General features: G+C 43.4%; 1 protein-coding gene and 1 long non-coding RNA gene across 9 annotated transcripts; both read right to left on the reverse strand.

The window, feature by feature from the left end:
• Positions 1-5,036: 5,036 nt before the first annotated feature.
• LOC136353961 (uncharacterized) lies at positions 5,037-7,496 on the reverse strand. Its single transcript, XR_010737598.1, has 3 exons — positions 6,916-7,496; positions 6,519-6,599; positions 5,037-5,391 (listed from the first exon to the last, which is right to left on the reverse strand). It is a non-coding gene; the product is annotated as an uncharacterized lncRNA (long non-coding RNA).
• Positions 7,497-12,431: 4,935 nt separating this feature from the next.
• LOC9267360 (uncharacterized) lies at positions 12,432-23,551 on the reverse strand. Of its 8 annotated transcripts, XM_015765535.3 has the most exons (15): positions 23,401-23,551; positions 23,043-23,136; positions 22,637-22,733; positions 15,478-15,621; positions 15,128-15,380; positions 14,916-15,012; positions 14,563-14,690; positions 14,390-14,471; positions 14,135-14,246; positions 13,878-14,029; positions 13,328-13,758; positions 13,184-13,237; positions 13,032-13,102; positions 12,860-12,945; positions 12,432-12,771 (listed from the first exon to the last, which is right to left on the reverse strand). In XM_015765535.3, the coding sequence occupies exons 1-8, from the start codon at positions 23,474-23,476 to the stop codon at positions 14,413-14,415; spliced, it is 948 nt and encodes a 315-aa protein (XP_015621021.1). In that variant the 5' UTR covers positions 23,477-23,551; the 3' UTR covers positions 12,432-12,771; positions 12,860-12,945; positions 13,032-13,102; positions 13,184-13,237; positions 13,328-13,758; positions 13,878-14,029; positions 14,135-14,246; positions 14,390-14,412. The 8 variants fall into 8 exon arrangements, with proteins under 8 accessions (XP_015621021.1, XP_066161502.1, XP_066161497.1 ...); XM_066305404.1 differs by lacking the exons at positions 12,432-12,771; positions 12,860-12,945; positions 13,032-13,102; ... (7 more) ...; positions 15,128-15,380; positions 15,478-15,621 and adding exons at positions 15,958-19,044; positions 19,163-19,519; positions 19,600-19,765; ... (5 more) ...; positions 21,492-21,560; positions 21,662-21,717; XM_066305400.1 differs by lacking the exons at positions 12,432-12,771; positions 12,860-12,945; positions 13,032-13,102; ... (7 more) ...; positions 15,128-15,380; positions 15,478-15,621 and adding exons at positions 15,874-19,044; positions 19,163-19,519; positions 19,600-20,552; ... (4 more) ...; positions 21,492-21,560; positions 21,662-21,717.

The following is a 23,551-nucleotide window of genomic DNA, read 5'->3' on the forward strand; positions in this document are numbered from 1 at the left end:
AAAAGTCAGTCGGGGCCGGCTATTTTGCAGGCGGCCCCTTGCCGCCCTCTGGCCGGGCGGCAGGCCTCGCTGCCTATAAAAGGCCTGCTGCCCAGCCCCCAGCCCTCATTCTTCTCTCCTCAATTCCAGTGAAAAAAAAAGAAGAGAGGGGAGGAGAAGAGAAGAAGGGGCGAAGCCCTGCCGGATTCAGACGCCGATTTCAGGTAATATTCATAGATCCTATATGTGACTATTGAGTTAAATAGTGTGTATTCTTTAAAAATTTGTTTGAATAAATGCATTATATTTTTAGGGTTTTAGTTGTACTAATCTAGAAGTGCGTATTGTAGATATCGGTAACTACGTAGATCTGCTAGTTTGGAATTAATACATTACCGTTGCATTGGCTTACACAAGAAGATATTACGTTGTAGATGTTTATTGCATGAAAGAGTAATATGATCTAGTTATTTCGTTGACAGATATGTCGAACAAACAAATATTCCAAGTTTACCATGGACCAGGAAACGTCCGTTACGGGCCAACTGGGGTAGATCTGTTAGATTTTATTGTATCAGAAAGGGGAATTGATAGACCGGCTGAGAGGAGTGTACCTTCTATAAAAGGATGGTTAATGAGGGGCTTGAGAGTTGATCCACAGACAAGTGACATAACAATCAATGTTATAGTAAGTCGGGCAACTGAGGGTTTTTATTGGGAACTAATGCCAGTTCAAAACTCTTGAGTGTGGAGATGGTATTTGGAAAATGCATTGCAACGCGGGTGGCCTCTAGCTTTGGTTCCGTTTGTTCACCCAAAGGATCCAGGTGTGCAGACGAACATGGATGATGGCGAGGGACCAAGTGCTAAAGTAAACGAGACTTCTGTGGAGGAGGTCAACGCACGAGAGGACGGGGGCGTAGTAGCTCCAGTGGGCATTCAACCAGGTGGAGTAGCCGACGAGGGGGAGACTGTCGGTGCCATTGTGGATGAAATGGAGAGGGACGATTCTGACAACGAGCGTGTAGAGGAAGGTGATTCGTCAGATGATGAGACAGATATTAATCCAGCAGAATGGGCTAGTGAGGATTTTTCTGGGCTGATCGTCTCTGAAGAGGATAGTGTGAGATGGGAGTACAAAGAAAATGAGGTTATTCAGGGAGCGATTTATAGTAGAGCAGAAGATATGAAGGAGGCGGTAAAACATTTTGCAATGTCACTTCATAGAGAGTTTTGGGTTGCCAAGTCGAACCGGTCGCAATATGAAGTTCGGTGTGTTAAGGAAAAAGATGGTTGTCCCTGGAGAGTGCACGCGTATAAGGGGAAATGGAAGGATTATTGGACAGTGTCAGTTGTTACCAAGCATACATGTTTTCTACCTGGTGTTCAGAAATACCACAGGAACATTACATGTGCATTTGTTGCATCTGAGATGTATGCGCATGTCATCGATAATCTCACATATGAACCAAGGTCAATAATCCGACACATTGAAGAGACATACAAGTATACTATTAGCTATGCCAAGGCCTGGAGGGCCAAACAGAAAATAATAGAGATGAGATTTGGAACTTACGAAGCCTCGTATGACAATTTGCCACGCCTGCTTGGTGTTATCGAGGAAAGAAACCCTGGGAGCTCTTACGAAGTGAAGAAATTCCCCTCAATTGAACATCCTGGCAAGAGTGTGCTGCAAAGGGCGTTCTTAGCTCTACATGCATGCAAGATGGCATTCGTGAACTGTCGTCCTGTTCTCTGCATTGATGGGACATTCTTGACAGGAAAGTATCGGTGCCAGATACTAACAGCAATAGGGGTAGATGGGAACAATCAGGTATTGCCCTTGGCATTTGCTTTTGTTGAGAGTGAGAATACCGACAGCTGGTACTGGTTCATGAAATTGGTTAAAACAAAAGTTGTTGGTATGAGGCCAAATGTATGCCTGATACATGATAGGCACGCTGGCATTCTGCGAGCGATAGGAGAGTTGCAGTTTGGGAGTATGGAATGAGGATACCCCGGTGTTTGGGAAGATGTACAGAGTAGGTGGTGCATGCGTCATATGGGAGCTAATTTCTTCAAGCAATTCAAGAACAAGGAGCTCATGAACATGTTCAAGAGGCTGTGCAATCAGAACCAGGAGAAAAAAATTCAATGAGCTTTGGAAGAGATTAGATGAGTTGACAGCCAAATGCAGTGATCAGCGTGCAGCGGCTCCATCGACCGCCGTTGCTGACCCTCCTCAAGCTCTTGGACCTCTCCCAACGGATAGTCCAACATTGGTTAGAAGAACTGGATTGGAGATTCGGAAATTTTCTCAGTGGATTCTGCATGAACCAAAAGAGAAATGGGCCAAGGCGTATGACACAGGTGGTGCTAGATATGGAATAATGACAACAAATTTGGCAGAAGTTTACAACTGGGTGATGCGCGGTGTCCGTGGACTGCCACTAGTTGGCATAGTGGAGTTCATTTTACATGGGACATGCAGGTATTTTAGGGATCGGTTCCAGGCAGTTCTTCCCTCTATGCCGAACAACAACATTTTGTTTGGAGCTTTCATGCAGAAAAAGCTAGAGGAGTTGCGTAAAAAGGCCATGAAACATCGAGCTCTAGTGCAAGGTACCCAACAGCACAGGTTTGAGATACTATGTCAAGATAAGGCAGGCAGGGGTATCTACCGCAAGAGAGTGAAGCAGGAGTGTGTTCTCAAAGCCGACGGCACATGTCATTGCTCTTGTGCAAAGCCGAAGCTGCTCTACAGGCCATGCACCCATGTCATTGCTGCCGCAGCGGAGTGTGGCATACCAGATGCAGTATATGTGTCACAGTACTTTAGTAAGCAAGCAATATATCATACATGGAGCGGCGAGATTTATGGGTTCGGCATAGCTGGGGAGTTCACAGAGACTAACGATGAAGTACTCAATATTCCTGACCCATCGAAGCTCCGAGGCAAGGCTGGAAGGAGGAGGACTCGTCGCATCCGCAACGATATGGACGAGTCGGAGGCTGGCAGGGTGAAGCGTTGCAGCAAATGCGATGAACATGGGCACACCTACAAGCATTGTCCTAAAGACAAGGAGAAACCAAGTGCGGCGGAGGCAGGACTATCAGGATCAGCAGCAGATGGAGCTCGCCCTACGGGTGAAGGCACTACCTCCACTCGACCACGTCCTAGGCGTCGTCGTGCCACGTCTGGCTACGTGGTGTAGTTCTTATGTTCTATGTCGGCATGTGGATTTGCTTGTAATTCGTTTCGAACTTATCGATGTGTTTATGTTTCGTCATGTAATGTCAGACTTCGGCATGTCATGTCTTTAGGTCTCGTGATATAACGTCGGACTAAGGTGCCTAACGTCTTTAGGTATGCTGATGTATGTCGGACTTCGACACGTAATGTTATGTTATATTATTGAACTCTACATATATGTTAAATTGCACGTCATCGTTATGTACCATTAGTAACGTTTGCTATATTTAAATAGCCTGTACTCTTGTTGTACATAATTAATCTCATGATTTTATTACTATTTCATAATTTTGCAAGTTATCTTTTGTTTTACAGTACTATTTTTTGAATTGTTCTAACACGAAACACTATATTTTTCAGAGATGGCACGTCAGGATACACCTCAGTTGTTGGACCCGGCGATAGATCACCGACACCGGTCTCACCTTACTGCGGTGCAGGGGGCTCAGCTTGGGACGTTCCGGGCACGGACGTGCGGTGAGCTACTCACGGTTCACGACTCCTTTGTCGAGAGGTACGAACAGTGTTTTACTATAAGTTAGTTGCACTGTAATATTTTTTATAATGACATATTAATTTGTTATTGCAGGCTTCACTTTCCAGTACTGTATGCTTGTGTAATGACTACGTTGTTGTTATATGTGCACGATACCTTTCGGCGCATGCACGACTACTTTCTGCCGCACCGATACAGTCTCCTTTATTCGCGTATGATACGAGTATTTGCCCGCCATTTGGCGCATACGACCAATGTAACTTTCGGCGCCGATCATGCATGTATCTTTCGGCGCCAATCAGGCGTACCCACCATACCCCACCACGTTCACATGTCAGGGGTATCACTCGATTTTTTGCGCCTATATAAGTCGCCTTAACGAGTGAGGCCTCACAATCTTTCAAAACTCAGTCACATTCAGTACTCTCTTCTCCACTTGCTTCATTACAAATCCGACCGGCTTTCGTCAATGGCTAGACGCCGAGGTGTTGAGGATCCAAACTGGCGTAGCGATCCTTGTGTATACCTACTACCACCTTGGTGCCAGCGTCCTCTCTGCCTATGCGGTGATCGATGCCAACTAATGGCTTCGAGGAATCCTGATATTCGAGGAAGGCGCTTTTTTAGGTGCCCTAACTATGACCGTGAGGTATTTTATTATCTGCATATGCTTATTCATTCCGTATGGGCAATCGCTTTATTCTTCGTAACACTACTCTATTCGGCAGACGCGCACTACGGCTTGCGCATACATCGAGTGGGTCGATACAGAAAATCCCGTTCTCGACCTAACCACTTGTTTACAAGAAGGTCGCTGGTATTTCGCATCCGAAAGTACTGAGCAATACTTACAGAGAAAAGCGGCTTATGAACAACAATGTCGTGAACAACAGAGCGACTGGCGGGTGTTAACTATGGCACTCCCTCCATGGGAAGCCCGTCCAAGATGCAGGTGTGGTGATCGTTGTCAGGTTCTTCGTTCCATAAATCCTACAACATTGGGTCGAAGGTTCTTTGTTTGTCCAAATATTCTTGACGACGATTTCATGGTAAGAATATTTTGATTACATGAATCCTTATTTTCTCACAACATTTACTAACTTTGCTTGCTTTACATCTATTCTTTCCTCCCAGGAACCACCAAGGAGATGTCAATACACAGAATGGATAGACACCAGAAGGGTTCTAACTCCACCTAGCCGTGTTGTGCAGCTTGAACTACCAGAGAAATACAGGGTTACTAAAGCGCGGTTTGAGAGAGGAGAGGGATCCTCACGTAGGGGTTAGCTATTATCGGACAACTTGGCATATTGAAATTTCTACTGTCATGCTTCCTTGTCCCATTACTACATCGTCGTTGTGTTCAACTATTGCACTACCTCCCTCCTAGTTCGAATCTAATATCATCTATGTCACGCCCGGAAATTCACTAGTAATTTCCGAACTTATTTGTGCATAAAATCCTCGTCCAGGAATCAGCCGAGGTACACAAACTGACAATTTAATATACAAATCCATCATAATAATAACGTTACACACTTACAAAAGAAAAGAAAACAGCAGCGGAATTAACGGTCTAGCGATGGCTTCAGCTCCACTCCCACAGGCAGCTCAACTGGGGTATAAGCCAAACGTCTTCTCCTTCTGGATCCTTTTTCTTCAACTGAGGTTGATTGATTATTGCAAGAATGAGCATATGACATACTCAACAAGCCACACAGCAAATATGCAAGTGCACAAGGATACCAAAGGATGGCATAATATAGGCTCATTTGCGAAAGCAGCATTTAGCAAAGAGTTAAGAGTAGTAAAACAGTAGAGTAATTAATTAAAAATTTTAATCAACACTGAACAGCACACCCATGCTGTACAGGCCCAACCATCCTGAACAACCATACCCGGCTGTACAGATCTAACTCCAAACCAGGAGCTAGGCAAATTATTATCAGGTATTAACATCCATAATTATTGTGAGAGGTGTGAGACTAATCACGAAAAACATTGCTCAACCCGCCCATAACCGCGGGCACGGCTATTCGAATAGTTTTACTCTGGCCAGAGGTGTACCACTGTACCCACAAGACACAACCCCACATCATGTCACCATGTGCCTCAATACCACCACGGTACCTCGGAAAGGAGTTGTGACAATACCCCTTGCACAACATAATCCATTACAGCGCACCTTTCCTGGATCATAATCACCCCCTCAAAAACCAGAGGCATGGACTCTCCAGCGACCCCCGTGGACTTCTCGCCACTTCTCAGTCTGGCGCACTATAATGAATCACGCTATACAAAAGATAAAGCCGTTGCCCACGCTGGCTTGTGGTTGGCACGGTAAATGTCTCACAACAGTAGCTCGCGAACCGGTCCTTAATTGTCATGAGCACGACTCTCAAAACCATGTGCTCACAACCCACCATTATCAAGTTTTAGTTGGCAAGTAATTAATTAACCAATCACGATTAACCATCGTGAACTATCATTAAGCCATCCTTAAATAATAGTGAGTCATAAGTTATCCCAATAGTGTGCTAATGTTTCTAAGCATGGCTAAGCAATCATAACTAATATCTAGCTGAACCAATATATAAAGCCCAACTAGTCAAGTTATAATAACCCAAGGTATCAAGGAATAAAGTAATCAATGCAAATTGGCCATAACAAAGGAATAAGTTCACACCACTCGGTGACATTCGAAAATAAATGCACAGTTGAAATAAATAGAGAATTTAAATATAGGATCAACATGCTCAAAGGATTGTGTTTAGGATCTGTGTGACTTGCCTTGCAATAATCGGCCTTCAAGTAATCTTCTTGATCACTTCCGACGCACTCACGAACCTTCGCAACGACGGAAACGACAAGCTAACACGCAAAACGAAGAAAAAGACTAATAAAAACCAAATAAACAGTACATATAAAGTAAACAAACATGTAGATCATGATTTTAGATGAATTTAGCAACTTGAACCACTCAAAACCGAGTTACGATGATTTAGTTATGAATTTCCGAAGATTTAATCTATTAGAAAAAACTGGAAAAGGAGAAGATGATGACGTCATGATGACATCATCAATGGCCGGACCAAGATGGCGACCTCGCCGGAGATAGAGCGACCGGCTGCGGATTTGGAGGACATGAACACGTAGAGGACGACGAGACGAACCCAACGATACTCACCCTCGTGCCAAACGACGACCGACGACGGCCGGCGACGAGGAGGCGACGGCGGCGGCTCGGGTTGCACGGGGCGGCGGAGCTCCGATGACCGGCGACGGAAAAGGAAGGGTGGCCGAGCTTCCCCTCACCACGGCGCACCCAACGGTGGTGACGGCGACCGGCGACGACGATGGAGACGGCGGCGCGGCGGCACCGGAGATGGCCGGCGGCGGCGGTTTGCTTGGCGGCGGTGGCGACGGAGCTACGGAGCACGGCAGAGGACGGGAGAGGGGGCAAACGAAAGAGGAGGACTAGGGGGTCCTATTTATAGCCTTGGATTGAAGAGATCGGACTCCTCCCGCAAGAAATCGATCCGGGAAATCAAAAACTCGGTTTTGGAGATAAACTCGAAAACGAGTTTGATTCGGATAAGATACTCAACGATTTGCTCCGATTTTTGGGGGTAAAGATAGAGGAGGATAAGAGGAATATTTCCCCTCAACAAAATTGGAGAAAAAGAGCAACGGGGAGGCGAGAATTGGAAGGAAGAGGCGGCGGCACTGTGCACGGCACGGCTGGCTCGGGCTCTGCCTGAGTTGGAAGATGAACAGTAGCGCAGGGAGGGAAAGTAGACTTTTCCGGCTGAGCTGAGAGGAGAGGAGGCGGCTCAGGTTGGGCCGGCGGAAGAGAGAGGAAGGAAAGGAAGGAATGGGCCGAAAATGGCCCAAGCTGAGGAGGAGGATTTTATTACTTTCCCAATTAAAATAATCACTTAAATGATCTTTGAATTATTAAAAATACTTCCAATGCTCAAATAATTTCAAGAAAAATCCTGAAAATACTTGGACACTCAAAGTACTTAAAAAAATTACAATTAGACCATTTAATGATTAATTTAATATGTGGGTAATTACTGAAATGCTCTTTGTATGATTAAAAATTAGGAATTGAGCTCCGAAAAATCCGAGAAAATTCCAGAGAGTATAATTAACCATGGAGAATTTAATAAAAATTAAATCCATCCATGCTTTATATTTAGGAAATTTTATTTCCCACATTTAACTTCACTTGTAAATTAATGAACATTTAATATAAATTCTATTATTAATTTATTAAACAATTTATAAATCCTGAAACGAAAATCAGGATGTGACAATCTATGTAACCGCAATGCAAATAGTTGTATCATGTTCAAATTGTACTACTATTTCTTCATGTTACATAATTCTCCTAGTTTAAGTCCATATAATGTTTCTACGACCCAGACTGCGATAAGCCTATATAAATTATCCGAGTACTAATACGTCGAATAAGGTACAAAATAATACCTCACTTAACATATGAAATTGCGCAACAACCAACTTCAATACATTTTTATAACAATATTAACAAGTTTTACCAATAAATACTTCTTTATTTATTATTAACATAACATAGAAAAATCTTTTGGCCGTACTTTTTCATCTGGGTCCTTTGCCGCCCAGGGACCCAGATGAAAAAAGTACGGCCGCAAGCTCTTTATGGGCGGCCAAAATTGCAATTAGCCCCTTGCCGCCCTCTGTACGGGCGGCAAGGGCCTAATCGCAATTTTGGCCGACGGCAGCAGACGGCGCGGTCGACCCACCGTCTGCCACGTCAGCTTGCCGCCCACCATTAGGGCGGTAGGGGCTATTTCTGCAATTTTTTTGGTCGATAGATTATTTCTGTAAATATTAAAAAAAAATCTAAAAACGAAAAAAATTCTAATCATGGGCTGCTCAGTCTAAAAGTACAAAATAATGGGCTATCGAATAATGATGGGCTGCTCAGTCTACCGCCCCTTGCATTCTTCATTGAAACAAGTTCACTTAACGTTAACGTTCCTTATCTTTGTCATCAAGTTTTAAAATCGTCTCTGAACTGGAATATCAGATAAAATACAGCTCTAATCTTACATTCGACCCGCATTTCAGTAAAACAATATATTCTTCTTTATCTCTATCCTCATCTTTTACCCTTGGCGGCGGTAGATGTGGTGGAGGTGCACGGGCAATAGGGGGGCGAGGAGGTGGTGGCCGGTGTGCGGTGTGCCCCACAGTGGACGAGGGCCAGTAGTCGGTGGAGGCGCACCTCGTGCAGGACGATGTAGGTTGTACAACAGAGTTGCACGGGCGCCACGGTGCTATTTGGGGGCTACGCCATCGGCGGGGAGGGGGGGGGGGGGGCGGGTGACGCCTGCTCTCTCGTGCAAGACGGCACGGGCTAGGCGGGCACGGCCGCACGGGGGTGTCGTCATCGGTGCTAGCGTTCAATCGCAAGCCACAGGTCATGATCCCCAGCATGATGTCGTGGACGTCACCGGGCTCGAGTTCCAGGAGCGGATGCACCTACTTGAGCCCTTGAGCACCTTGTCCGTGCCGCCAAGGAGGACTACGAGCACTTCCTCCTCAAGCTCAGGCAGCGCATTCCGTGGAGTCATTGCTGACATGCGGCTCATGCAGTTGACAGGCCATGAGCCCTGACTTATTGACTGGATCATCTCTCTCATCTTATTACGCACATATTATAGCTATCATCAGATCGATCGACTCCGATAGTAAAAAGAGGTTGTTTGGATGAATTCCATAGTATACCACAAAATATTTAGCAAAGTGTGGCATGCCACACATTTTATGGCTAAAAATTTGTTGGCCACAATTGTGGCAAGTTATGGCAAAAAAAAAACGCTCAATGACAAGTGGACCAACTTGCTAAAAAATTGTAGCATAACTCACTTGTGGCATGAACCAAACACAGACCTAATTGGTCAAGCTTCATTGCCACAAGTTTGGCAAAGGTTGGCACTCAACCAAACAGCCCTAAGTTGCAGCATACAAGTCACAAGTTAGAGTCACTACGATATGTATTCTAATTATCGGTCCAAGAGAAACCAATTAATACTCCCTCCGTTCCATTTTAAGTGCAACCATGGTTTTTTCATCCAACTCTAATCGTCCGTCTTATTTGAAAAAAATTGAAAAAAAATTTAAAACATAAGTTATGAGTAAAGTACTATTCATGTTTTATCATCTCATAACAACGAAAATACTAATTATAAAAAAATTTTAAATAAGATGGACGATCAAAGTTGGGCACGGAAACTTATGGTTGCACTTAAAATGGGACGGATGGAGTATCATATAATCACTGTCAGTGCCATGCCATCATCAGCGTCGTTGGTGTTCGAGGCATTCGGCAAGGATGGCGACGACAAGGTTTCCGTGTCCGAGTTGTGCGGCGACATGGCGGCGACGCTCGGTGAGGACATGCCCGAGGAGGAGGAGGCGGCGATCCTCACTACAATCAACACCGACGACAACGGGTTGTTGGACCATGACGAGTTGCTGAGGTTCCCTGATCAGTTGCAGGAGGCGGACGAAAAGAATACATTGTTTCACTGATATAAGGGTCTCACACTCTCACATGGTTTTTTCTATATTTTTTTAGTGTCACGTTATCCAAACCACTCTCAATACTGCCTTGGTGTCTAATGTGACCCGGTTTTATAATACTAGAGCGGTTACGCGCGCTACGCTGCGCGGCTGCTAAGAGATGGGTTTTATCTGGTACGTACTGGTGCAGTATATAGAAAACGTATTTTTGGTAGTGGAGGTATGTCAAGCTGTTATTATGGGCTGATCGTGCAATGCCATAGAGGAGTTATGGCCTTTTCCTTTTATGTTTGACCTTGGGCTTTTAAAGATGTATAGTCCCATAATTAGTGGGCTGGTTTTGGGATTTATGATGCATGGCCTTTTTGAGTTAAGCTCGGTTGTCCCAGGGCAACGTGTCATGGTGGGATTGCATCTGCTTTGCTGAGGCTGGTATATATGTGGTATAACTGGCTGCTTCTTTATGCTGAGTGGTTGCGGCGGCGCTGCTACTGCTTTGTTAGATCTTGTTGCTGTAAGAGGGACTATCCAGTTGGTATGGAGGAACCTGCACAAGGTATGTGTATTAGTGTATTTGTATATGCTCCGATTAATCTTGGGGACCTAGGTATACTCTTATAAATTTGTGGTGCTAGTTTTGTTCGGTCTCTTGCATCTTGTTTGGTCTGAAGGAGCTGTGTATGAGGGGCTTGTTTTTTTAGATGTGTGATTATTTTTCAGTTGACCCGTGTTGATCTGGATCTTTATAGCAGCATATGGTGATTTGGATGATATATATATAAATGGATGATTATAGGAAGTTTTAGGAATAAGGGAAGAAAGGGGATGGTTTTATGATGTCGGTATGGTTAGTGATGTTGTTTTTGTTATGGTTTAACAGAGCAGCGTCGGCTCATGCAGATCAGGTCCAAAACGTTGCTATCTGAGGTTTTGAGAGGCATAGGCGCAAATGAGGCACGATACAGTTGCCGTGCTGTAGCAGATGGCTATGTTGGGTTTGCTGAGGCAACTGTTTATGGTGCAAGAGGAGTTGGAGAGCCTTTTGTTGTTCGTGCACAGGGTATTTCAGCTATAAGACCATGCGATGCGGAAGAAAGCGCTGCACATGCTTTAATTTCTGTTATCAAGAAAGAATGTAGTGTGGAGTTCGATGATACAAACTGGTTTGACATGAATCACTATCATGTTGAGACAGAGCGACTGAAGAGAGCTCTTGGGTGAGCTAGGAAGAAATGCAATACTCTTGCAAAGAAGGCACGGTTGCTGGAAATCGGCTGGGATAGAGCTTTAGATTCATTGGGTTCTGTCAACCAAATATGTGATGACATATGTTCTTCTGTTCTAGGAGGTCCTGATGCTGATGATCTTAGTCATCGTGAGGTTGGAGTATTATACGATGTGCACCGTCTTAGTGAATATGCTGAATCTTTTGTGGACGAAGGGTTGGCTAATCTTACCAGTGTTGCTGCTAGATATATCTAAGCCTAAGGAGACCTGCATGGATTGCTTTTGGGAACTAAGCTGAGCGAAAACAACAGATGTTGTGACTGATATTATGTCTAGTATTTTATCAGTAGGGATCCTGCAGTTGATTGTAATAAGTGTCTGTTATATAGCAGCAGTTGTGTATAGCTGGGTGTGTATGCATGGAACAGCATGTAGGCATGATATATGGTGGTTATGTATTTGTCTATAGTATATAGTCAGACATATGTAATCTGCGATGGAATGGTAGTGTAAGCAGTAAAGCCCTATAATTTCTATGTATGGTGGCTAGCTATGTTTGTCGGTATCTGGAAATTCTTGAATACTATAACAGCGCGATCAATTAATATGTACATGTAAATGGTCTGCTGCTCTCAAATGGCACGGGTGCTTGTTCTGATGAAAAGAATTGCTGAAAAATAGAATAGTGCCTGACCACATGCTTTGGACATAAAAGGGAGAAAAATAGAGTGTGCCTATGGTTTCAGGAATATGCAAGTATGCTTTTCAAGAATAAGCTAATCGATGCATGGATCGTAAGTATTTGGTAACACATGGTTGACTACAGCCGCTGCATATATAAGAAACAGTAGGAAATTGTGTTTTTCCGGCACAAACATAAGAAGACTTTGGGAAACAGTGTGCAGCGAATAGATATAGCACCAATTATAAGAGTATAAGTTCTGGCGATATTTGATTAGAACGTGCATATCGTACAGACACCACATACTATTTATACGAATTCATTTATCGTTCTGCTAGCCACTAGGGCTCGCAAGCCTGTAAGACGTAGAAGTAATGTCATTTGGTCTAATGGCTTGCACAAAAGAACACATCCCCTATTTATATTCCCACTGCAAAATACATTGGGCAAAATATGTGAGCATTAGTCTTGCTTGATCAGGGACAGGAGTATACGCCTTGGCATGCCAGGTGCAAAAGACCGCTTTGGTGGGGTGATATTATATGGAGCCCTCAAGTCCTAAAGGGCAAAATGTAATGTACAGTCAGTTTTTCTATAACAAATGAGCACACAGGTAATATATAGTTGGCTAACAACGTTTACTTACATTTTGGGGGCTGCGGGGGCAGTTTGTCTACGAACAGCGCACGCACAACTGATGCTTTCTGACAATCATGTTCACGAGGAGATGAACTACAGATGCAATTTGTTTGAGCCATGAGAAAACTCAAAGAAAAAAAATAAGGAACGTAAATATGAAACTGTGCATTGTCACTTACCCTTCCTGAGCAAGATCCTCATCAATTACAGAAGATTTATGTTTTTTGTCTGGTTGTGCCATAGCCAGGACCTGATAAAGCATTAGTGGTCAGTTAGGTTTGATAAGGGACAGACATACATATTTGCTCTAAGTACAGAATATAGTGCTAGCCTCTGAAGTAGGCGGTGTTGTCCCATGCTGATCATCACGGCTATCAGTTGTGGCCTATGCATAAGCAATATTAATATAAGAATTTACAATTGTTTATATGCAAGAGAGTACACATTGCTGCAGAATGAAGCTATTAGATTATACCTTTGGATCTGGAAGCACCAGTGGTGTAGAAGGTGTCATAGATTGGAGAGAAGAGCCAATTATCGTGTGCGGTTCAATTGCATCAGCTGGTGATGAGCCATGTTGAGAAGATGCCACAGAAGCATCATGGCTGGGCAGAGTACTTGTGTGGGCTGCATCTAGTGAGGCTAGCATAAGGGAATCCACTTGGTAAGATATCCGATTTCTTTGCAATGAGCCACGTGACACACTAGTTCTAATGACATATTGTTTTCCAAAAACTGCTTTGATTTCTGATGGAACTATATCTCGTGCTCCTTGGACAGATGCAACCAGGTTAAGAAAAGGGATGCCAATCAACTGGTAGCCAATTTCTCCAAAGAAGGTAAACTCAGCTGTTTTGGCGTCATGGTTCGTCTAATGGGTCGACACCTATGATAGCCACTCTGTACCTATTATAGAAGGTAGCAGAAGTAGGTCTTATGTTCTATAGCTCAAATTGTAGCATACTGAATGGTTTATTATGTAAAATAATTGAGAAGAGCTGAACGTGTGTAGGTGGTAAGAGTACCTTGTTTCAATTGCATTAGTGATGCACCTCGAGCATTTATATGTGTTCCCTTCTCTACCTGCTCCTCTCTTACTGGTGTTGCATGCTATGTACCACCAGGCTTCAGCAGGGACTAAATCCTTGATGGCTATCTTGACAATATAGCTGTTGCCCTAGTTCACATGCGAGAAACAGAGGAAGTAAAGGATGGCACTGATAACACATGGATGGAAATTATGCAATGTAATCATTAGATGTGGGGAGGTACACTATATTACCAAGGCTTCGTGGGGATTAAGGTCACAGATATCAAAAACTTTTACATGCACAGCTTCTTTCTGACCAAAGTTCGGCTCTATTGCCCTTACCACCTGTGGGTTACCATGGAGGCTTCAAATATGAAACAGATTAGTGTTTTGGTCTGTAGGCTAGGGAAATATGGTTGATCCATATAACAGATAAACTAAGGAAGATATAAGTTGAACAAAGAAGAAGCATGTTTATGTGAATGGAAAGAGTGCAGAAACAGATACCTGCTTATGAGAGAAATTGTTTCCTAGATTGGTGCATTGGGATACCACCTACAAACAGTGCTACCTTGTAGGGCTAGCTGGTCTGGCAAGCATGAAAGAGTACATTATTTAAGCAAGAACAGGCAAATATGTAAATGGGAGAGGTGATAATAGGGTAAGAATTTATTTCTTACCGTCTCGGAATTTAACAGTTAATCCAACAAACAATATAACAACAGGTCCATGGTCTGGTTGCTGCTGTAAGTTTTCAGCGTGGAACTGTGTAGCATGGGCACCCCACAATGCAACGACAGCAGTTTCGCTGTAGGCACATAGAAGAATGAAGAGGTGGAAAATAATGTGCATGAATTAAGCTAGTATTCACATTTGCAAATAAGAGAGTTGTGAAACAATGTTGATATTATAAACAAAAAAGAAGGATTGTACATGTGTAAAAAGAAACTGACAATGCATGTGCGGACAATTAAGTCATTTTGTATCTAATACAAAAGCAGCTGGAACAATTAGCGGATTAACGCATACATACCTTCCATTGGTTATGTGGACATTAAGCACCGCTTTCATAACACCTCCACAAGAAACAGTTTGCACTGGTCCAATGGCTGTCATTATACCTATAGCATCTACAGGAGTAGTATAAGGGATAAAATTTGCACATGAGTAAGTGAGAGCAGTAAGCAGGGAATGGACAAAGCTAATAAGGAATGAGATAGATTGATCTGGACCAAACAGAGTCACCTGAAAGAATATCTTTCCTGTAAGCACGACCTCTGAGTTCATCAAAAGAAAGAACCTTGTAAGCATGAGATGGGAATGTGGATGGTGCCTCAGTGTCTTCTCTAACGGTTGTGTGGGCAGTGAATTTTGCCATGACCATCCGATCAATAGGCCTGTACTGGGGGCGCGCCTCAGCAACTTCGAAGTACTTGATGTAATACACAGCATCCTCCTTCAGCAAAGGCTTGAATTGAGAAACATGACGTCCTGGGATCTGCGCATCCATCATGTACCCTTGTTGATGTTTGGATGTGTAAGAGACAAATAGCATGGAGGTAAAATAAGGCATGACCATGTGCTTATTGCTATACCTGCTCATCAAGCAGGACTAAATCAAGTCGCAGAATCTTGTCAGGTTCATTTGCTGTAGTGAACTGCGAGAAGCGCGTGACCCGCACTCGGACTTGCCAATGGTGTGATTCCTGTGTCACATTCCTTAGCATAGTGTAATCCATCTGCAACACATAAAGAAGGCATTACATAGGTTAGAGGGAAACTATAATAATAATAATACTTTGCATGATATGAAGATATAAAGTCCTAATTGTTGAAGGAACTGTGGTGCAGGATATATCTTTTTCTTTTTCGAGGTGGGAAATGTTTCCCAACTGACAGTGTTTCAAGCAGGCATGTTTAAAAGCAACTGATTGCATCCAAGAGAAGAATATGCAAAAATAAGAAAGAACAATTAATAAGCAGATATGGAAGACACTGCAACAATCAACTGGTCAAATAGGAAGAACACAAGTATGAACAACAACTCATTGAAGGGTAAAAAGAAAGCAGTAACAAATAGCGAAAACCAAAAATATGGATAGTCATTGTGGATAGAACACTGTATGACCATGAGTTCTTGCTTAAGTTACACAAGCAAACAGTAACACGGAGAAATGGGATCATAGAAGAAACAGGTGAACAAAAGGAGCAAAGTTTCCTAGCCGCAGTCACAGTGACAAACTGACAATAAGATTAATCTATAGCAACGATAATATTTCAGTGTAGACGATGTTCCTGGTAGTGGAACAAGGCTTGCCATCATCATCCTCTATCAACAACTTGAGGCCTTGCTTCGATGTAGCGCGCGAAACAGCGACATATAGCTGACCATGTGTGAAGACAGGGTTTCTGAGGTATACACCAACATTCCCCAAAGTTTGCCCTTGGCATTTGTTTATTGTCATTGCATAACATAGCCTAATTGGGAACTGCCTTCGCTGGAGCGTGAAAGGCCACTTTGGACTGTTCCCACTTAGGACAATCCATGGAATACAGACCAGCTGGCCAATATTTGTGCCAGTCATGATTTTGGACTCGAAAACATAATCACTGAGTCGGATGACCATCAATCTTGTCTCATTGCAAAGGCCGAGTGATTGGTTAATGTTGCGAAGCAGGACTACAGCTGAACCAATTTTGAGGGATATGCGATGTTCCTGGAAATTGTTTATGGATATTGAGTTTAGAAATTCTATGGGGTACAATAGATCAAAATCTACAGGCTTTTCAAGTGTATTTGAAATAGTGTCGCTGCTAAGATAGTCCTTTGCATCCCCAGGCACTTTAGCAAGCATATTATCATTAATCTCATCAACAACTGTATTGACAGGACAGACAATTGCACGCTGAGAAAGGTAAGGAATGCAGTCATAGTTCAATTCAAAATCTGGGTACACAGCATCAATTATAGCTGTAATCTTGTCACCGCAGGGAGTAAGCAGCAACTCCTTAGGTATCTCTATCCATGTCCTCTCAACCTCACCTTGTCTTTTGTTCATGGGAGCACGACCCTCACCAATGTCAAGAACCCATTTAGCAAACTCTGCCAATTCACCCCTGGCTTGCTGCGACAGGGATGGATTATGTAGCCTCATGTTAGTGGTAAGGTGTAAGACTTCAACATGCTTCCATAGTGCAGACCTAACCAGCGAAGCATCTACCACATCAGCTCTTGTACCTTTCTCAATCACCGGTAAGACTTGCCTAAAATCACCACCAAGTAAAATGGGTTTACCTCCAAAAGGCTTATATTCATTAGCTGGTTCATCAGCGGATTGAATATCTCGTAGAGTTCTATCCAATGCCTCAAAGCACAGCTTGTGTGTCATAGGCGCCTCATCCCATATAATCAATGATGCTTTCCTAATAAGATCTCCTAGGATTGTCCCTCTACGAATAGCACACATCGACCGATCATGTATATCTATAGGTATCCGAAACCATGAATGAGCAATCCTTCCACCAGGCATGAGTAGAGCTGCAACCCCAGAAGAGGCAACTGCAAGAACAATTTCACCTCTTGATCTCAGGTTTGCCATAATAGCATTCCACAAGAATGTCTTCCCCGTTCCACCATGTCCAGATATAAAAAAAAATACACTTTTCGTGATGGTCTATCCTGTCAAAAATCTTGTCATATATCATCTTCTGGTCATTGTTCAAGCTGGCATACATGGACAAAGATTCTTGATGGAGGCTATGTTGGTTAAAGCTAAGATCTTCTAAGATAAGCCTGTTTGCTGCACTGGATCCTGAACAATCAACTGGTGTTGGCAAATTGTATGATGAGATTGATAAGCCATTATTTGAGAACATGGCATCCAACTCTTTGAGCAAGGTATCCTGCAACATAACTTCTGGAATAGCTGTGCGCTGTACTCCAAGAGCTTTGGTTAACTTGTAAGCAAAATCATCTACCATGTATCTCCAGTACTTATCAAACAAAACCCTAACATCACCTACATCACAGTGTGCTAGTACAGTCATGAAAAGGTTCCTGAGCTGGTATGAAGTAGCCCAGATAACTGCCTCCTCAAAGAGGTGATCCCATTCAGCGTCATCACCAATGAGACCACGTGCCTGACAGGCTTCACGATAGGTGCCATACAGCACACCTTCATATGTCCTAATATCTTCAAAACTCATACATCCTCGAACTACCATGAGCAACATTCTAAGGTAGAACGGCTCCCAGTACTTGGATGGATGTGCCTTAATCTCCCTATCTTGGTTCCTCTTTTACGCTTTGTCCAAACTTTCTTCTCAGGATCCCAGCTAAACTTGGTAGGAAATTCACAATAGGTGAGATCCCTGGCAAAGATGTGACGTTGGTTGGTAGCAACCATTCAGTAAGCATTGTTCTAGAGGAATCAGGGTCTTCTATGACCTCTTCAAGGTCAGCTCCATCATGGTATGTCACGAACTGCATGCTCGGCAAGTGCACAATGAGGCGTTCAACAGAAGGACTCCTTCCATGGATCTCAAAACCATATAATCTCCAGAATGATTCACAAGTTGATAGGTATCTGGATTTGATGTGTTGCATAACCTCATCTATGCCTCCATTGCTAGCAGTATGAGCCTCTGTCTTTTCTGAAGTCCTGTGGCTGAAAACGAACATAGTCGAATCACTTCCCTTATTTATATACTTAAAAAGGTACTTGATAAGGTATGTTTTATTGCACCATTCCACATTGATATGAGCTTGGAATTTCTTCAGAAGAGCTGGATTATAAGGGACAACCCACCGGTTATCTAGTGAAACACCATTCTTCACCACATAGCAGCCATCATTGCGTCATCGATAAATAGGATATCCATCATCATCTATGGTAGTAACATCACAGAACTGTTTTGGATAGCCCTTTGAACACCGACCATCCTTCATGCAAGGGCTGCTTGGATTGTGCTCACCACATGGGCCATGTATCATGAATTCATCAACAAGACCAACCCACACCTATCAGCTGTTATATCTGGTATCTCAGCACAGATTAGGTTGTCAATGAATGCAGGTGAAGGATCTTCAGATTGAGCTGTGAGCCATGTTAATGTGTGGGAATGCGGCAATCCTCTTTTTTGGAACTCAACAGTGTACACAACTGAAAAGCAAAGCAACAAGAAAAGAACAGATAATGTGTTAGGGGAAGCAATAGATGTGTTAGGAAGGAGATGTACGTAAAGATAGGACAGCTATCATGAATAAGACAAGTAACACACCAGCTTTTATGGGACCGAAGGCTTCTCCATTCTTAATAGATGTGATGTACTCATCTAGCTTCATATGGTAAACACGTGTGACCATATCACTTCTATCACTTGGTTTTTGCCCTGCCTCAAAACGAATAGCTTCAATAATCTCTGGCCATTTAGAATTGCAGGTGAAAGTTGAGAATATTTGAGGAGGACCGTAAGAACGGCAGATTGCCATTGAATCATGGTAGTTTTGAACCATGTATCGCCTTCCTCCTATGAAACTTGATGGCAAAATTACTTGGTGCCAACATCCTTTCCATCACTGTCTCCCCTAGCAACAGCATCAGATATACCTTGATGTGTCTCAGAGCGAAGTTTTTTCTGGTTGAGGGCATGGTATATGAGTCGAGATGTCTCTATACATGAGAAAGCATTCACAGCGAGCTGATCAGAAAGCCTACCACAACAGGTGAATGGATTGGGCTCATCCTTTCGATAGTGGGACTCGTACCGATAAAATTCAAGCATCGATGCTTCGTCGTGACTACCGGGTGGCTGATCATCTACCTCTCTAAGCTTGATACCAGTATGAAAACCCACATCACCATATGGGAATAGAAGCGGGTACTGCAATGACATAAGGGCTGGATGAATAGGTGACAACTGACATAACTCACCTGAATGCTTCTGCACAATGACATCAAACTTTGATACCTCACAAGATGCACTAGGTATAATCAGTGCTGCCAACTCAGAGGTGGTGGGAAGGCTGTAACGGTCACTCTGAGAATGGCCTGACCCAATGAGCTTGATAGCAATCTCAGGAGCACTTGAAGAAAGCAGCTTGTTTCGAGCAAGACGGAACTGCTGCACAAGAGGATTGAACTGATCAAGCATCGAGATAAGCTCTTGCACAATAACAGGATCAGGGACATCCCCAGGATTATCAGTGTGATCAAAAATATTAAGCCTATTCTGGAGCTCATTGGCGGTGTCATATATGTACAGCTGGGCGAATTCCGGACGTTGTCCAGGAGCAGGAACCAGAGAACCAATTCTGTGATGGACAACACCATTGATATGAAAACATAAGGCCCCGGACCAGTGTTTATGCTCCTATCAATGTTAGCCCCAAGCGATGTGAATGCAAATAATGAATTATATTGCCTGATGAGTCGCATGAAAGAGTTGGAATGGGCACCGCCATCAAAACGAATCAAGTCTTGTAAGATAGGAGGAAAAGGCTTGGGTGCGGGTAAGGAGATCTTTCCACCACGACAACACAGATTGTATGCAATCCTCTTGGCTCTGTGCGAGCTCTGGCTAACAACCCTTTCTTGGTACCAAAATAATGCACCACAATGATTGCATTCATAGTCAGGGCCACCATAATAGGAGCGATCTGGGTACGTAGCTATAAGAGCGGAAAGGAAACCTATAAGTAGAGAAGCATGCATATGTTTGTCCAGAAATAGATAGAGAGGCAAAAAAAAGGGACAAAGGCGAAGCAAAGCAAGGTTGGTACTAAGATATTACCTTTAAGAATTTGCATGTGCTCCTTTGGTATGGAATATGTGAATCTCATCGACAGTGAACGCGGCACATGTTCTGTGCAAATAGAAGAAGAACGGAAGAAGAGAAATAGCAAATAAGAAATAAAGGTAAACAAAAGCAAGAAAGAACATCGCCATAAGCGACAAGAAAGGATCATGTACATAAGCAGGTCAAGAACCTTGTCGCAAAATAAGACGCATTTTCCTAGCGGCCTGTCTTTTTTCCCGGTTCACTCGAGCAACACGTGCTGGCACTATTGGGCAAAAATGATCTCCTATGAAAAATTTAAACAGGAAAAACAATCAATCGGAAGAAGGGAAAATGCCTTAGCAAGCTAAGCAACACAACAAATAGTAGTCCAGAGCTAACTGTTGGGTCGAGAAGACTGAATGTGGCCAGCTCCACAACTCCCTGTGGAAGTGATGCGAGGAGATAGAATGAGGGATCGGAGAGAAAACAAAGCTAAGCTAGAAAGAACCAATGAGCAAATAGATGAACTTATCAATATGAACATACATTTTGAGTATATCATATCACAGCAAGTGGACAACTGTACAAAAATATGAGAAAATGGATGTGCAAGGGATAAGAGATGACACTAAACATTGAGACAGCAGCGACTACAGCAAGCGTACATACCTATAGTGCATGATGAACTACCCGTGAGCATTGAGAACCCAGTGGCACCGTGGGATGATGACGGCTCATCTATCAGAAGGCAGAATTGCGAATCAGGAAACAAAAAAACAACAATTATCCTAATGACCTCGCTAACTCTCAGACTATTGAGCGTACATACCTATGGCACATGACACACCACCCGTGAGCTCTAAGTGCTTATTGGCAGCAGATGATATGGAGGACCCATCTATTGGTGAGCAAAAGTGTGAATCAGGGAAAAAAAGGATCGCTAATGGCCTTGCTAACTCCGAGGCTTGCATACGAAACTATAATGATATCACCAAGTACCATGTGGACGCTTCCGCGGGCAGATGCGAACGAATCTGGATGGCTCCATGTCATTTCTATACACCAAGAAACGAAAGGAGCAAAATATAGACACATTCGGAAAAACATATGGATGAATATATAATGGAGAGGGAAAGCATAAAGAACAGAGGCACGAGCTACTATAGAAATATGGAAGAAAGATAGATGCATATAAGCAAGCACTGAATAACTGGACATAATATGACATATCTAACAGCAACAAAGTGGGAAATCATCAAGAGCTGAACCAGGAGCTCTCGGATGCTTAGACTGGAACATACAAATATTTGAAAATGCGTTTACGAAAATGGTAAAACACCAAAGACATAACCACATTGAAAGGCTAACCCAAACATATAACTGTATAAGGTCCAGCAAAGAAAGAAACAGATGGACGCCGAACGAAATCAACTGGCAACAACACAAGCGTTCGAAAAACAACCAAGAATATATATCACAGCGGAACAATGTAAAACAAAGTAATCAGTAATTGAAGGAGGGAAAAAAAGAGGAGCGAATATATATCATAGCGGAACAATGTAAAACAAAGCAATTGGTAACTGAAGGAGGGAAAAAAGAGGAGCACCATATATACGAAATCCACCGAACAGCTATACTGGAGACAAAAGCATCTCGGTTTATACATATCGCAGCATCGCATATGTGAAATGAACTAAACATGTATCCCACATAAGCGATAAAAAAACCAACCTACGAAAGAATATATAACATAGCAGGACAATAGAAAAATGAAATAATGTAAATATATGCCAAAGCACAGCTAATTAGCAATCCAAGGGAAAAAAACAGAGGAGCACCATATATGCGAAATCAAGCAAACAGGTATTCGCTGACATAATCATCTCAGTTTATCCATATACCACAGCTCCACACATATGTAATGAACTCAACAGCTATCCCAGTGATAAAACAATGTGATCTTGTACTAAATACCTTAGCGAGCATTAGCTGACGAAGGCAAAGATGCCCCCCTCCCTCCCCCCAAAAGAAGATGCGATGTGTGGGAGAGACGCCAATTGGAGCCCGCAACCTGGAAGGCAGAGAAAAAAAATACACTGAGCACACGCATGGATGGAACAATGTCGGCATCGCAATGGGGAAATCGACAGCGAGACACGGCAGGAAAGATGAAAAACGAAATAACATAAATATATGCCAAATCGTAGCTAATCAGGAATCCAATGAAAAAAAACAGAGGGGAACCATATATGCGAAATGAAGTGAACAAACATCCAGTGACATAATCATCTCAGTTTACCCATATACCACAGCACCACACGTACGTACTGAACTGAACAGGCATCTCCGTGATAAAACCAGGTGATCTTATACTAAATACCTTAGCGAGAAGTAGCTGAGGGAGGCAAAGATGCCCCCTCCCTCCCCCCAAAGCAAGACGTGATGTGGGAGAGACACCAATCCAAGAGCGCAGCCTGGAAGGCATAAAACAGGGAAAAAACAGTGAGCACAAGTATGGCTGGCACAACATCGGCACTGCAATGGGGAAATCGAGAGCTTGCAATGGGGAAATCGAGAGCGAGCACAGCAGGAACGGTCGGACCACACGAGACGATGCGGTGAGGGAAACCACCGAGCTAGAAATCCCCAAGAACTAAGCGGGAGGAGCAGCAAATAGAACCAGCTCCATATATGGAAGAAAAAAGGGAGTGGAAGAAAGAAGGAGCGATGCAGATTACCTCCCCTGGTCCTCATAGGGCTCTCCGCGTAGTGGAGCAGCAGCCGTAGCCAGCCCCGTCGTCGTCGTACGCCCATGGCAGAGCACTATCGTTGCTCCGTCGCTGATGGTCAGATAGGGGATGGAGAAGGGGCACGCGTCGAGAGGATAGC

The sequence above is a fragment of the Oryza sativa genome, chromosome 1 (genome assembly GCF_034140825.1).
Source record: "Oryza sativa Japonica Group chromosome 1, ASM3414082v1".
NCBI classification, from domain to species: Eukaryota; Viridiplantae; Streptophyta; class Magnoliopsida; order Poales; family Poaceae; genus Oryza; species Oryza sativa.

Excerpts from the sequence above, each read along its gene's own strand:
- LOC9267360 (XM_015765527.3), bottom strand. The coding sequence starts at position 17,481 with ATGGCAAACCTGAGATCAAGAGGTGAAATTGTTCTTGCAGTTGCCTCT.